The following is a 16,492-nucleotide window of genomic DNA, read 5'->3' on the forward strand; positions in this document are numbered from 1 at the left end:
TTTTCTGTAGTAATTTCCTTCTACTTAAAATACTTAAGATTTATATAACATAGCTGGATGATTATACAATGTTTTTATCCTAATCAATGTGAGCTCATAAGGCAAGTGTTTCAAGTAGAAACAAATCTGGTGAAAGCTTAGCACTTACAAAGCTTCATCAGGAACATTAATCGCCAAACCCAAGGATACTCTTTGAATAACAAAGAGCTAATATTCAAAAGAGAGTAGGAGAAAAGAAGTAAGGCCTCTTACACTGAGATGGATTAGAACTTACACAGCTTTGCATGGCTTTCCAGAGTAGGGGTTTATCTCAGTGTGCTTTCTTGCTCACTTTTGTGGGTACCAATAGGCAGCTGAAGTGGTCTAGTTCAAGGTCAGCATTCAAACTCATGATGCCTGGCAAATTAGCAAAAACGATGTATTTCAAAGCAAGCCTCCTCTTTCTGATGAAGCTGTCCTAAGGCTTACCAATTACTGAAAAGGCTTTAAAAGTTATAGCAACAATATGTCAGACCTCATATGCCAAATGCCTCTGAAATGTTTAACCTATGAGATGATAGATGAGGGGAAAAAAACTGAGTCTGCTTGCTGTGGTGATGTGTAAAGCAAAATAAATTCCATAATCCTCAGCACTGACAGGAAGATCATTCCATGTGCACATAATAAAAATCATGGCAAGATTTTGCAGCATTCATGGATCAGTGCTGCTGTGCTTTTAATGTGTTGACCAAAAGCATGTTTTGGTAACAATCCCCAATGCAACAGTGTTAAAAGGGGTGATTAGGTCATAAGGTGAAGTAAATGGATTAATGCCATTATCAGAGGAGTGAGTTTGCTATTGTGGGAGTATGTTCCACACAGAAGCACGAGTTCAGTCCCCTTGGTCTCTCTCTTGTCCTCTCTTTGCCCATCTACTGTGTGATGACATAGACATAGCAGGAAGACTCTCACCAGACCACAATCCCTTGATCTTGGACTCCCAGCCTCCAGAACCATGAGCCAATAAATTTCTGTTATAAATTACCCAGTCTTAGATACTCTGTCATAGCGGCACAAAAAGGACTAGGACAGAAAAAGGGCACCAGAGAAATGGGTTGTTGCTTATACAAATACCTGAAAATGTGGAAAAAGCTTTGGAACTAGGTAACGAGCAGGGCTGGAAAAAGCCTAGACTTCTGTGAATGGAGTGTTAAAGAGACGGTGGTGAGGGCTCAGAGAAGAGCTGTAGGGGAAGTCTTGAACTTCTTAGAGATTACTTGTAATATGATTGTCATCAGAAAAACTGTGGAAATATGGACAGTAAAGGCCATTCTGATGAGGTCTCAGATGGAAATGAGGAACACATCACTGGAAACTAGGGTAAAGGCTATCATTATTACAAAGTGGCAAAGAAATTTGGCTGAAATGTGTCTGTGTCCCCTGGCTTTATAAAGGCAAAATTTACAAGCCATGAGCTAAGATATCGGGTGGAAGAAATTTCTAAGCAAAATATTAAAAGAATAGTATGGCTTCTTTTAACTACATAGAGTAAAATAAGAGAAGAATGATTTAAAGGCAGACTGTATAACTAAAAGGGAAATAGAACAAAAAAATTTTTTTAATCCCCAGCCTTGCCATGTAAAGAATGAAAAAGTGCACAAGAGTGCAGACAACTGACCCTTTGATACACAGATTAGCATGGATAGAAGGAAGTCAAATTCTGTTATGGGAAAATTACCCTGAAGGCACTTCAGAAATCCTCCAGGCAAGCAGGAACCTTGAGGTTTCCAAAGAGGTGCTCGAGGTCAGTATTCATCGCCTTGTGCTGCTACAAGTCTCTGCTTCCCTTAGCACTCCTCAGCCACCACAGCTGTGGCTCCAGCTACCACTCCAGAAGACATAGGCTTGGTGAAGACACCTTGGTGACGTGCACATGGTACTCTAAGTCTGCAAGTGTGCAGAATGCAAGAGCCATGAGAACATGGCTTCTTCCACCTAGTTTTCAAAGGATGTCACAAGTAGCCCAGGAGCGGGTGGGAGGTGGCAGGAGGTAGGCAGACTCATTACAGTGATATAGCTGTCATCAAGACCCCAGAGCTGTAAAGTTACCAGCATGTAACACCAGCATGGGGAAGCTACAAGCACAGAACTCCAACTTGTGAGAGCTGCCAGGTGGACTGAGCCCAGCAAAGCCACAAGGTTGGGGTTCCTCAAGCCCTTGGAGGTCCAACCCCCACCCCAGTGTATCCAGGACTCGGGCCACGGAGTCAAGATTATCGGGAGCATTACAATCAGATCTTGTTTGCCCTGTTGAGTTTTGGGCTTACTTGGGACCAGTTACCCTGTTCTTTCCTATTTCTCTCTTTTGGAATGCGAATGTTTATCCTATGCCTGTTCCACCATTGTATTTTACAAGTAGGTAACTTGTTTTGATTTCACAGGCTCAAAGCTGGAGGGAAATTTGCCTTAGGATGAATCATGCCTTGAATTTACCCAAATGATGTTTAGATGGGACTTTGGACTTTCGCGCTGGTGCTGGAACAAGTTAAAATGCTGGGTTATTGAGATGAAGTTAATATATTTTGCATGTGAGAAGGACATAAATTCGAGAGACCATAGCCAGAGTGCTCTATGGGTTTGAATGTGTCCCCCAAAAAAGCATGTGCTGGAAATTTAATTCCCAATAGCATTGGGAGGTGAGAAGTTATTAGGCTATGAGGTCCCCACCCTCATGAATGAATTTCTCATTATTGTGGCAGTGGGTTATGTGTAAAAGGATGAGTTGGTTCCCTTTGTCTCTCTCATCCTCTCTCTGCCCTTCTGCCATGGGATGATACAACAAGAAGTCCCCTTGATATTGGACCTGCCAGCCTCCAAACCGTAAGCCAGTGGTAAATTTTTACAGCAGCACAAAACAAACCTAGAAAAGCAGACTATAAGATTTGTGATCAATCTGACAACACAGCAACAAAAGATTAGAAAAATTAACTTTTCTATGCTACTTGTGACACTAATATATTTCCAAATTCATACTCACATGCAAATATCTTTTTGATGCAATAGAAATAACCTCAAAAGAGGGACATAGAAGAATTAATAGACTTCAGAGTCTGCTCACAGCGAGAGTTATGTAAGCCATCTCAAAAAGGCAAGAGGCTTCTATAACTTCTAGAAGAACAGAGAGATTATATGGGGCAACAGTCTAATATCAATTCAGGGCTGACAGTAACGTTTTACGGATTCACAGTCCTACAGCCTAGGTGATGGGTAAAAGAACAAAGCAACCTGTGTACTAGTCATTTCAACATCAAGGTCATATGTAAAACATTGCTTCTTGAATTGCAGTGTAAAGTGTTCCACAGACCTGTTCCCCAAAGAAACAACCAGAAATGGTCCAAATTGTTTTTTTAAATTACCATTAAAAGTCTCTGGAAATTGCACTAAGCATGTACAGCAAATGAAGTAGCATGTATTCAAGAAAATGTAAAATTCACTGCCAAGGAGGGTAGATAACCTGAGGTCAGGAGTTTGAGACCAGCCTGGCCAACATGGTGAAACCCCATCTCTACTAAAAATACAAAAATTAGCTGGGCGTGGTGGCACACGCTTCTAATCCCAGCTACTTGGGAGGTTGAAGCAGGAGAATCACTTGAACCTAGGAGATGGAGATTGCAGTGACCCAAGATCATGCCACTGAACTCCAGCCTGGGTGACAAAGCAAGACTCTTTCTCAAAAAAATAAAATAAAACATAAAATTGAGTAAAAACAGCAAGATTCTGCAACACTTGAGTCCATTCCCCACAGTTTAGAGTGGGGAATGTGCTGCGTATGGTCAAGAAAATGAGAACCCCAGTCAAAAGATATGGTCTCTCACCAGAAGGGCCACTTGGCAGTACTTCCCAGACAGGGAAGGCTGAGAATAACAGGATTCCAGTCACTGTTGCCCCATTTTGCTTAGAAGGGAGAAAGTTCCATGCCAAGAGAGACAAGGGAAAAAAACCAGGAGCTACAGCACCCTGATTATAAAACAGAGGTGTTGCTCCCACCCCAGCTCCAGGGCAGTGGCTCAGAGGTTTTCCTGGGAAACAGAGGTGGTGAAAATAGCGCACTCAAAAGCTCTTCCTAAAAGAGCTGACTTTATTTAAAAGAGAAAGTGGGGAAGTTCAAGCATAAGGGTGCTCTCAAGAACAATGGAGAAGTAGACGGTAAGCAATAAACAGAAGGCAGTAGATCTATGAGAATAAAAAGCTAAATCTGAGGCCATCTTGTCTAACAGAGAGAACCAGGGAGAGGACACTTAAGAAACCTTCTGGCATCAGAACAAACCTCAAAGACTGGTCTCAAAATCTGCCTCTGCCAAGGGGACAGAGTTTAACTGGGTCAGGCTGAAGAGCAATTTAAAACCCACAACAATGATAAAAAATAAAGCAACTAGTGAGCAACCACTGCAGCTTAACAGCTGGGTGAGATACTGCACAGGCTTAACAGGGAAATCGGGGAAGGAGACTGTCAACACAAGCCTGTTAGAAGCACCATGATCCGAGGGGGCGTGGCCAAGGCTACATCCCTCCGAGAAACAACAGTTAAAGCTTCACGCTGGAGTGGCAGGGGAGGGAATAGGAAACACTTTACTAAAACAGACCAGACAAGTCACTAAATAAATAAATAAGCAAATAAAAGAAAAACAAGTTGGGGAAGGTGGGGGTTGGGATGAGGGCACAATATCCAGAAGTGCTACAATATACTACCTAAAATGCCCTGTTTTCTACAATAAATTACAAGACATGCAAAGAAACAGAAATGTGTGACCCATAAACAAAAAACAACAAACAAACAAACAAAAAACAAGCAACAAAAACTGTCTATGTGAAGGCCCAGATGTTGGATATAGTAAAGACACCAAAGAAACCACTGAAAATAGTGGGTTCCGGCAAAAGTCATTGCGGTTTTTGCCATTAAAACTAATGGCAAGTGTTCAAAGAACCAAAGGAAACCATGCCTAAAGAAGTACAGAGATAATAATGAGAGATTACAAAATAGAAACAAATTGAAATTATGGGGTTGAAAAATATCATAATTGAAAATTAAAAATTAAACAGAAGGATTCAACAGTCGATTGGAACTAGGCTAAAGAATCAGCAAACTTAGATTGAAAAGGGTTATGGAACCCAAAGATCAAAGAAAATACAGGAAACTAAACAGTCTCAGACAAATACAGGACACCAATAAGTGCATCAACACGCAGGCTGCACTGGGTGTGCAAGAAAAAAGAAAGGAATACAAACTATATTCAAAGAAATAATGACTGAAAACTCCCCAGAAGTGATGAACATTAATATACATATTCAAGATGTTCAATGAACCACAAGTAGGATGAGCACAAACAAAAATAGATGCACACAGATACATCATTCTAGAAATGCCACAAACCAAAGACAAGATAAAATTTTGAAAGCAGCTACGCTAGGTTGAATATTGTCCTAAAAATTTGTCTGTCCCAGAGCTTCAGAATGTGACCTTATTTGAAAATAGAGCCTTTGTAGATGTATTTAGTTAAGATAAGGTTATACTGGCTGAGGGTGGAAATTTAATCCAATATAGAGTCATGCAAGGACCCATGTGCTGCTGGAGGCAGAGACCAGAGTGATGTCTCTACAAGCCAAAGAACATGAAGGCAATACAAGAAGCTGGAAGAAAGCACAGAAAAAAAATTCCCCTCAGCCTTCAGAGGGGGATGGGTATGGCCTTGGTGACACCCTGATTTCAGACTTGTAGCTTCTAGAACTGTGAGGGATTAAATTTCTGTTGTTTTAAACCACTCAGATGGTGGTAACTGTTACACCAGTCCTAGGAAATTCATACAGCAGAAAAAGAAAAATGACTTGTCACATATAAGGGAACCCCAATATGATTAACAGCTGGCTCACTGCAACAAATAATGGAGAAAGCAGTGGATGGCGTATGTATTAGTTCATTTTGCGCTGCCATAAAGGAATGCCTGAAGCAGGGTGATTTATAAAACAAAGAGGTTTATTTGGCACATGGTCCTGCAGGCTGTACATGAAGCATGGCTCCAGCACCTGCTTCCAGTGAGGGCTTCAGAGAGCTTTCAATCATAGTAGAAGGCTAAGGGGGAGCATGTATGTCACATGGCAAGAGAGGGAGGAGAAGAGGGTCCCATACTCTTTTTTAATAATCAGATCTCATGTGAACTCATTACAGTGGGATGTGCACCAAGCCATTCATGAGGATCTGTCCCCGTTACCCAAATGATTCCCACTAGGCCCCACCTCCAACACTGGAGATCAAATTTCAGCATGGGATTAGGAGACTGGAACAAATATCCAAACTCTATCAACATATTTAAAGTGTAAAAATAAACTGGCAGTCAATATACAACTGACTTATATTCAACCAAAGAATCTTATATACAACCAAAAATAACTTTCAAAAATAAGACATCCCTAGCTAAACAAAAAATGAGATAGTTCATTGCTAGCAGACCTACTGCACAAGAAATACTAAAGGATGTTCTTCAGACTGAAAGTAGTAACTGGATTCCACAGGAAATAAGAATAGTAGCTAGATTCCACAGGGAAAAAGAAGGGAAAGGTACCAAATACAAAATTAGTTAAGTACAAGGCATTTACTTAATGACCCACCTAGACACCCAAGTACAAGCAGCAGAAGAGAATAAAACAGACTTCATCAGTATCTAAAACCTTTGTGCTTCAAAGAACACCATGAAGAAAGTAAAAAGACAATCCACAGAATGAGAAAAAATATTTGCAAATAATATAACTGATAAGAAACTTGAATCAAGAATATATAAAGAACTCAATAATTAAAAGCAAAATAACCCAATTAAAGACCAGGTTAAGTAATAGAAATGACCAATAAGCACACAAAAACATGCTCCACACCATGAGCTACCAGAGAAATGCAACTCCAAACCACAAAGATATCACTTCACACCTAGTAGAAAGGCTACAATAAAAAAGACAGTAAGAAGTGGTGCTGAGGATGTGGAGAAACTGCAACCCTCATACACTGCTGGTGGAATGCACAATGGTGCAGCTGCTCTGGCAAACAGCAGTTCCTCAAAAGGTTAAACAGCGTCACCCTATGACACATATAACAAACGTACAGTTGTCCCTCAGTATCCACAAGAATTGCTTCCAGGACCACACCCCACTCCCCATACCTAAATGCAAGGATGTATTTCCTCATATAAAATAGTGTAGTATTCGCATATAACCTACACACATCCTCCTCTACACTTTAAATGATCTCTAGATAACTTATAATACCTAATACAATGTAAATGCTATGTAAAAATGTTATAGTGTGTTGTTTAGGGAAAAATAGCAAGACAAAACTCCGCACATGTTCAGTACAGACCTAACTATTGTGGGCCTAACTACATTTTCAATTTGTGGTTAGTGGAATCCACAGATATGGAGGGCCCACTGAATAAGTAAAATGTGGTACATTCATATAACAGATTATTTGGTAATAAAAATATATGAAATGCTGATACAAGATACAACATGAATGAAACCTAGAAACATGCTAAGTGAGAAAAGCTAGTCACAAAAGGACAAATATTGCATTATCCCATCTATAAAAATATCCAGAACTGGCAAATCTACATGGACAGGAAACAGATTGATGGTTGTCTAGGGATTGGGGTATGGAAGGCCTTAGGGAAAATAGAGAGTGACTGCTAATGGGCACAGGCCTTCTTTGGGGGGTTCTAAAATTGGATGTGGTAACGGCTGCACAACTCCGTGAATACATTAAAAACTACTGAATTATAAATTTTAAGAGTGAATTGTATGGTATGTAAATTCATCTCAATAAAGCTGTTACTTAAAAAGAAACACAACGAGCAATCTTTTTGGACATAATTTGTTACCTAACAGTTAAAAGGGTTTCTTTCATTGGTAAGTTTATACTGATGTTTAACAAGAGCACTATGAGCCAAGGAAGCCCCCTGGGTATTTGTCTAAAAGGTTAAAAACCATTGCTCTAGAGTTTCATACTTCCTCAAAAAGTTAAACACAGGGTTTCCACACAATCCAATAATCCCACCCCTACGTATACCTAAAAGAACTGAAAATCCTATGTCCACACAAGAACTTACACACATGCATTTATAGCAACATTATTCATGACAGCTTCAAGGTAGAAACAACTACGCCAAACATCCCATCAGTTGAGAAACAGGTAAACAGTATGTGGCACATCCATACAATGGACTATTGTTCAGCCATGGAAAGGAATGAAAAGTACTGATTCATGCTACAGCTGAGACTTGAAGACAGACCAAATATCGCATCATTTCATTCATATGAAATGTTCAAAAAAGGCAGATTCAAAGAGATAGAAAATAGTTTTAGTGGTTTCCCAGAGCTGGTGGGAGGGGGCTGGGAATGGGAAGTGACTGCTAATGGGTGCAGGGCTTCTTTTTGGGGTGATGAAAATATTGTGGAATCAGGATGTGGTGCTAACTCTGTGGACATACTATAAGTCACTGAATATGTGAATTCTCTCTCAATGAAAAAAGAAAGTTTCTTAACATTACAAATACTAATCAGGTGTACAAACTTACCAAAATTCTTTTCCGATCCTTTTCTGATAAAAACTTCACTGGTGGGTATTTCTGGGTAAAGCTGTATAAGACAAAGAAATTCAAAAGGATAAAGTCAAATATTTCATTTGAATATTTTCTCCGTTTACTGTCAAAGCATATGCTAGGTTTTGGGACTGTTATTGTTTGTTCCTTCTCTCTACTCTTGAATGAGTGCTGGAGAAACCAAGGAGTTACAGGTTAATTTGAGGTCAAGTGCTATCTAACCTGCTCCTTTTTTTTTCTTTCTTTTTTTTTTTTTTAAGACAGTCTCACACTGTCGCCCAGCTGTGGTGCAGTGGCGTGATCTTGGCTCACAGCAATCTCTGCCTCCTGGGTTCAAGCAATTCTCCTGCCTCAGCCTCTCGAGTAGCTGGGACTACAGGTGTGTGCCACCACACCCAGCTATTTTTTTTTGTTTTGTTTTGTTATTTTTTTAATAGAGATGGGGTTTTACTATGTTGGCCAGGATGGTCTCGACCTCCTGACCTCGTGATCCGCCTGCCTCAGCTTCCCAAAGTGCTAGGATTACAGGCGCAAGCCACCGCGCACAGCCTGCTCTTTGTTTAGAATCAAGCTAAGGATATGACTCGAGATTCTGTCTCTGAGAAGCGAAAGCTTAAGAAGCTACAGACCTCCAGCAGCTGCTAAAGCAGGGCAGGCACTACCTCTAGCAGTCCAGGTAAAACCACACCATGAGGAAGATGGCCATGAAACTGCCTTTGCAGAATTGTAAGTAATGAGAGAAACCTAATATGACTGGCTCCATCTTGCTTCTAACCTCACAGTCTAAAGTTTTGTTTTTATTGTTTTTGCTTATTTTAGAGGAGAGGCCAAGATAACTAGGTGAGGAATTTATAGTTAAACGTTGAAGCAAGGAAAACTGACCCTCCTCCTTGTTTCGAGATTGAAGCCACACTTCTAAGCCGAGGTTAGAGTTATGCTAGGGTCTGAACTTTGCTAAAGAATAAGCATAGTTCAACTAGGACCTGCATTGCTTAGCTGAGCTTGCTTTTCTATATGTTCCTTACTGCCCCAGAGTCACGCAAACAGAGGTTGCAAGACTTATAACTTCTCCAACAGCTTCTATAGGTGACATCACTATCGTGAATCCTAAAGAAAGGGTCTTTTCAGATAGCTTTCAGATTTAGCATCTGGCAGACAGACAAAGAGATGTCACCTGGTCACCTGGTCCTCAGACTCTGCTTCCAATAACTGTGAGAAGACAGCTTAGACACCCCTGTGATTTCACACCCAGCCAATTGTTTCAGCTCCCCAGCCCCCACCCACCAAACTACCCTTAAAAATCCTTGAGTTCTCAGGGAGGAAGATTTGAGAAACCTCTCCCATTCTCACACAAGGCTGGCCCTGAGATTTAACTCTTTCTTGGCTGTTAACACTTCCTGTTCTCAGTGCCTTGGTTGTCTCAGGGAAGTGAGTGAGAAGAACCCATCAGGCTATAACTATGGCATTCTCCAGATGCTGTATGGGGCCCAGATGGAAGACAGCAGTTTCGTGAAGTCACAGGCCCAGGCAGGAGCACCACCCCAGAAGAGAAAAGATATTAATGAAACTTTGTCTCCTGTTCCCGGAATTTCCACAATCACAGCAACCTCTTTCTGACCTGTGTCCCTGTTAAAACAATTGGGCATCAGCACCATCTGTCTCTGTGGGTCAGTTCTGACCCTGTTTAAGTCTCACTTATCTTTTGATGCCCTCTTGCCGCTCTAAGGTGCCATGCATTCCCAGTCCACACTGATGTCCCAGGAGTCGGGCAGTGTGATCAGAATATAAAACGTCCAGTGAGAGGTGATAAACACAGAACTGAAATATTCATTTTTAAGTTGATTCAGTTAAGAACAAAAGTGCTTTAAATAAAATCTGAAACATCAGCTTTATGGTCGTTATACTAATTGGAGAGGTGTTGGGCCAGGTGGCACTGTCTCCATCCCCATCCTGTCCCAGCACCGACATAGCACTAGGATACCAAATGCACTTCCTTAATGGTTGCTCAACTGAACAGAATATGACAGGTCATTAGACAGAAGCCTCTGAAATAGGGGTTTCTCATCTCCAGAAGGCCTGGAAGAGTGCTTAAATTGATATGAAAGGGTTTTCTATTACAATGCAGACGAATTCCCCTATTAAGAACTTCCAGAGTCTCAAAAGGTCAAGTTCCCCTTGCAGTCTACAAAATCAGATGGGAGAGTCTGAGGGCATGGGTGGGAACCCTGGCATTCCCCCTGTGAGCTCACAGACTGTTTTTAGCACTTGCCGCCCATAGGAAGTGCCTTGGGAATGGTATCCAAGCAGCTGCAGAGCAGGAGCAAGTTCTGCCTTCAGTCAGGAGCGATGCTGTTAGACTGGTAGGAACAGGACAGATGTCTTGTTTGCCAAGTAACACTTCTTGTCATTCTGTTTCTTCTCACCAATTCAGCTGGGAGACTGCATTGTAAATCTGAGTTATCTGTGTGCACCTCTGACACCGTTCCAATTTTCCCCATTTCCCTGAACTCACAATATCCTGGTCTTCAGCCTCAATCCCCGAGTGGCACACCCAGTGCCGTGGCACAGCTGAGACCCTCTTTCCTTCCTATGACTGCTCACAAGCACTGTGGCTCCTCCGCACTGTCTGTCGTGAAAACACAGGTGCCGTCTCTGACGCATCACTTCCCATCACTCACCTTTGGTGCTCTTTCTCTGCCATGTATATGATTTTAGAGTCAGGACTGCTCGGGAATGGGAGTACAGCTACACACAGGAAAACGAGAGGCAGGGAGAGAAATCAATTCAGTGAGGAGCGGAGGCACAGGACTGTGGTGTGTGCATCCAGGGCCACAGAAACAAATGTTAATCCAAGCTGTCGGCTTAGAATAGTCCCTGTATGAAAGCTTAAAATGAAATGTGGTGTGCTACTTACACCGAGAGGAACAGGGCAAACTGTTTTATTACAGTAAATGCTACTTCAAAGAAATTGAACTGAATCAAAGGCATGGCTGCCTGACACATGCAGCGACGGGTGCAAGACGGACTAAAAAATACTTCAAACGTAGTGTGCTGAAACCCTTAATTTAAAAAACGAAAAATACTTTGAGTTTCTTGCTTTGTTTTTCTTCAGTATGTAGATGCCAAGTTTTAGCTTTCATATGTATACGCTCAAGTAATTAAACTCTTAAAAAACTATCTCATAGTCCTAACTTCTTCCGCTGAGGCAAAGCTGAAAGTAACAGGAAGGGGTGAGTTCCTGTGGGGTCCTCCTCAGTATGAGTCGTCCTGTTTTCCGCCTTGCAGTCATGGGTGACAGAGCACAGTGACTGATAAGAGTGCGGTGACCATGTGGATGCTGTTGGCTGGGCCACATGCTGAGCCAGCTGCCCAGTATTCCCAAGCACCTGCTGGACTGGCCCAGGGCTGGGCAGGGGCACAAGTCCTTTTTTTTTCTTTGAAACAAGGTCTCACACTCTTGTCGCCCCAGATGGAATGCAGTGGCACGATCACAGCTCACGGTAGCCTTGCATTTTTCTTAGGGATGATATTTCAACACGTTGCCCAGGCTAGGCTCGAACTCCTGGGGTCAAGCGATCTGCTTGCCGAGGCTTCCCAAAGTGCAAGTATTACACCGTGCCCAGCCCACAAAGCTTCTTAAAGACCTGTAGGAGGTGAAACACCTACCCAGTGTATGGGCTCATCCACTTATTTAGGAACTTTGCATTAAGCGCCTGTTCTACACTAGGCCCTGGGGGTTAAGCAGCAAAATGCGGCAGAGGCATGAGGCCTGCGTTCCTGCATTAAGCGCCTGTTCTACACTAGGCCCTGGGGGTTAAGCAGCAAAATGCGGCAGAGGCATGAGGCCTGCGTTCCTGAGTGAGAGAGAAACCAGCAAGCAGAGACAAGAGGAGGGATGAACTAGGTAACAAGTCTTTTCTTACAGCCCCAAATTAATCCTTTACTAATTATTAATATTTTATGCCATTCCAGACTAACCTTACAGTTTAGTAAGATAGCCGGTAAGTAGTATTTTTACTTAGAATTTAAATTATCATCATTTGCCATCTATTCAAAGAACATTTAAAGATACAGAATTAAAATTAAACAAATGGCAAATAATCAAAGTATTAAGAAATGAGAGTGTGGTAAAAAAGAGAAAAAGCTCACATACAATCCCTACTCAGGCTTCTAGAATGACACTGCCTTCTTTCTCTCCCTGTATAAATATAACCTGTAACTTCCAAAAATATCCTTAGTTCTTGGGGGCCACTTTGCTCAAAGTGACAAGCACGTCAAGTAAACCTATTTCCAGTTACATTCTTATCTTGTCTGCGTCAAGATGGTTGATCATCTTTATCACACAATTAAGTCAGCAAAAGTAAAGCTAGACAGAATTCCATCAATTTCCACCGTCACGCTTTTTTAGCCAGACCTGCACTTGACCTTCTGAAATAGTAATGCAGGAATGTGGGTCATGTGACTTGCTGAACAACCTGAAGGACGGAACCATCACAGAATGAGTCACCTGCAAGCAGCCTAAGAGGCAAATGTTTGCCTTCTGCACCTATTTTCAAGGTGGCCTCACAGGTTGACAAAATAAATTATCAGTAAATTCTTAGGATTAAATTATTATTTGTGCTTCTCTGTCCAGTTTAAAAGCACACACGCACGCGCACGCACACACACACACACACACACACACACACACAAATTGACAAGAATAAATTATCAGTAAATTCTTAGGATTAAATTCTTATTTGTGCTTCTCTGTCCAGTTTAAAAGTAGACACACAGTTTAGGGGGAGACTGGCTTTGTCAGGTAAATGTGTGTCAGAGTTCGGTGGCTGGATGTGATTGGCGATTCGCAGCATCGTCGTATCCGCTAACAGGTCAAAATGCAGATCGTCATGAAGACCCTGACCGGCAAGACCATCACCCTGGAGGTGGAGCCCAGTGACACCACTGAAAATGTGAAGGCCAAGATCCAGGATAAGGAAGGCATCCCCGCCGACCACCAGAGGCTCATCTTTGCAGGAAAGCAGCTGGAAGATGGCCGCACTCTTTCTGACTACAACATCCAGAAAGAGTCGACCCTGCACCTGGTCCTGTGTCTGAGGGGTGCCTGTTAATTCTTCAGTCTTGCATTACCAGTGCCCAGTGATGGCATTACTCTGCACTATAGCCATTTGCCTCAACTTAAGTTTAGAAATTACAAGTTTCAGTAATAGCTGAAGCTGTTCAAAATGTTAATAAAGGTTTTGTTGCATGGTAAAAAAAAAAAAAAAGTGCACACACACACACACACACACACACATAAAATCACAAAAGCATCAAACGGATTGCTTAACTCTCACATGTTGAGAGGTCTTGTTTGTAAGCTATTTATTGCCTTAGGGAAGTTATCTAATTAAGACATTTTTCTTTTCATAAGTGAATATTATTGTCTAAAGAAAATAATCACTAGTGGACAAGTTTTTTTTTCTTTTTTTTTTTTGGACCAATATACAGAACGTGTGGTAGGTTATTTCTTATCGTTCCAATTTTTCTTAAAAAAAAAAAAAAAAAAGTCTTCAATTAAAATCTCTCAATTCTGTTGTCTTATCAAAGGCAGATTTCCTGGCTCCCAACCAAGGAAATATTAAAAGCTGTATAACTGAAACACAAAATCATGCCAAAAAAAAATTTAAAGCACAAATACCAACCTTATATTACCAAAGGAATCTGTTAAAAATTACTGACAACTTTTATTCTGATAAGTTTTGAAATTAACAGTTTGGTTGACTGCTCAGTTGAGGATAAGAAGAAAGTGAATGACACATTTTGTTTAATGACTCTTTTCCAATCTTATTTCCCTTTGATCATTTTATAAAAATCAAAGAAAAACTGCTCATTTCTTCATTTTTGTTCTGGACTTGGTAAAAGGCTCATTCGATGCTGACACACATCATACAAACTTCCCAAGAAAGGGGGAAAACATCACATCAACTTTAACAAATGCTGTCATTTTTCTTTTTAAAATTTCTAAAGACTCAACTGCTACTCTAGACCATGTTTTCTGTATACAGCATATGCAAGCAGAAAGTCCCGGAGCCTGAGGCTTAGCTGCCTCAGGAGTCCCAAACGGTGAGGAGGGGTTCTCTCTGGAATCTGATTCAAATAACCGTTTGTATCATATTACATAAATCTTCCCTCCCAGCTACTTCATCTGGACTAAATTCTGGAAACCTCCTTATGAACTTTGGTGACAAAAGCAGCTAATGACTAAACATGATATACCACAGGCTCCACATCCTTAATTCGCGGTGTTTGTACATGATACTATGTTTTAGGCCCACCAGATTGTCCTCCTGTTTTGGAATTCTATCCAACTGATCAATACATGCAGAAGTTAAATGAAAGTGTGAGGCTTGGCCACAACTTCTATGTAATAAATTTGCAGAAATTCAGATGTTCAGAGTTTGAACAAGGAAGATCTTAACACATCCAGATTGATTCTTCTCCCAATGTTCCATGTGGGTATTACACTCAAAGTAGGGGAAATACGTATGTAGACATTTATTTAGGTGGCAGTTTGGAGAGAGATAATTAATTCTCAGAATTAATTATTCACTTGAGGCGAACTTATTTTAACTATTGACCTTACGACAAAAAGTACACATACCTTTTTTCTAAATCTCTGATTTTCTCTCTTAGTGGTTCAACAATCTAGAACAATAATAACAAAAATCAGTTTTAAAGCAAAAACATAGTCCTCAACCCCTTTCACCCCATTCTGATGTTTAAGCAGGACGTAATGCAACACAGGTTTTAATTTCTTCTACAAATAAACTTTCAGTTTGAAATTAAGATATACCACTTGAGTCACAATGCTATAATTGAGTAGATAAACTATCCATTTGAACTCTTACTCCATAAATGCCTCCGTTTTTGAGACAATTAACATTTTTGCTCACCCATCTTACCAGGAAGAATGTAAAAGGTGTTTCTGGCTCATAAAAACAGAACACTATCCATCTATTTTTAGGAAGAATCCCCAAAGTGTGGCCCACAAAAGGGTAACGTCTTGTTTCTGTAATTATTGTGTATATTTATGTTATCAGCTGCAGCACATAAACTGCAGGCTGCAACCCACATCCACGTCTGTAGACACTGTGGGCTCAGGCAGAAAGGGAGCAACCCAAGGGCTTCCCAGAACTCCCACAATTGGCTGCTTATCCAAAGTAACCTCCCATCTCCTCTCCCACAGCCCATGTTACAACAGTCTGGCTGTATCTTTATGTATTTAAACAGGAGGTGTATAAACTAGCACAGGTGCTAGTCTTCAGCTGGGTGGCAGTACAACGTACCCATCTGTGCACATGGACACTCTACATTTGTGGCCAAGCATCCGATCGGGGGCCATTTTTCTTTTCGGCATCTGTGCTCGTGAGAGGATGTTGGTACTCGTTTCTGTCTCCCAAAGATAATCACTTCCCTTTCTCTAAAAAGGCTTACCTGAAAAGTCATGTAAAAGTCTAAATCCATTTTGTCTTTAAGGTAGAACTTGTTTTATTTGGTCAAAAATGGACCAACAGTAACAGATTGCACGTCCTCTTAAATAACAAGAGATGGTTTCAAATCACAGAATAGCACCAAGCTGCCATAATAAGGATGACGGCATGAGCAAAGGATGTGAAATTGACAAGTATACAGGCAAAATAGATACAAAAATGGAAAAGAGACTAACCTCTTCAATCTTGCTTTCAATTTTTAGTTCGCCGTTTTCCTGGATAGACCTGTTGAGTAGAAAACTATAAACTGAAATCAACTGAAAGGCTTTGTGGCTTCAAGATTGTTTCTGAATCAACTACCCTAACACAACCTTGAAGGCTGCAGACCACCTCTATCTCCTG

The 16,492-nt window shown here is 41.1% G+C and overlaps 2 protein-coding genes across 4 annotated transcripts in view; one reads left to right on the forward strand and one right to left on the reverse strand.

The window, feature by feature from the left end:
• UXS1 (UDP-glucuronate decarboxylase 1) overlaps positions 1–16,492 on the reverse strand; it is a 91,899-nt gene that overhangs the window by 48,411 nt on the left and 26,996 nt on the right. For 2 of the 3 annotated variants that reach the window (XM_032262999.1, XM_032262997.1), the window contains exons 3-5: positions 16,327–16,390; positions 15,262–15,305; positions 8,595–8,655 (exon numbers count right to left, since the gene is read on the reverse strand). In XM_032262999.1, the coding sequence (XP_032118890.1) occupies positions 8,595–8,655; positions 15,262–15,305; positions 16,327–16,390 (169 nt within the window). The remainder of the gene's footprint in view (positions 1–8,594; positions 8,656–15,261; positions 15,306–16,326; positions 16,391–16,492) is intronic. The other variant, XM_032262998.1, reaches the window with a different exon arrangement.
• LOC116539830 (ubiquitin-like) lies at positions 13,400–13,885 on the forward strand. The gene has a single exon (XM_032263000.1). It carries the CDS (start codon positions 13,496–13,498, stop codon positions 13,727–13,729), a length of 234 nt encoding a protein of 77 aa, XP_032118891.1. The 5' UTR covers positions 13,400–13,495; the 3' UTR covers positions 13,730–13,885.

This window comes from Sapajus apella, unplaced genomic scaffold (genome assembly GCF_009761245.1).
Source record: "Sapajus apella isolate SASKATOON/1434 unplaced genomic scaffold, GSC_monkey_1.0 scaffold134, whole genome shotgun sequence".
In the NCBI taxonomy this organism is placed as follows: Eukaryota; Metazoa; Chordata; class Mammalia; order Primates; family Cebidae; genus Sapajus; species Sapajus apella.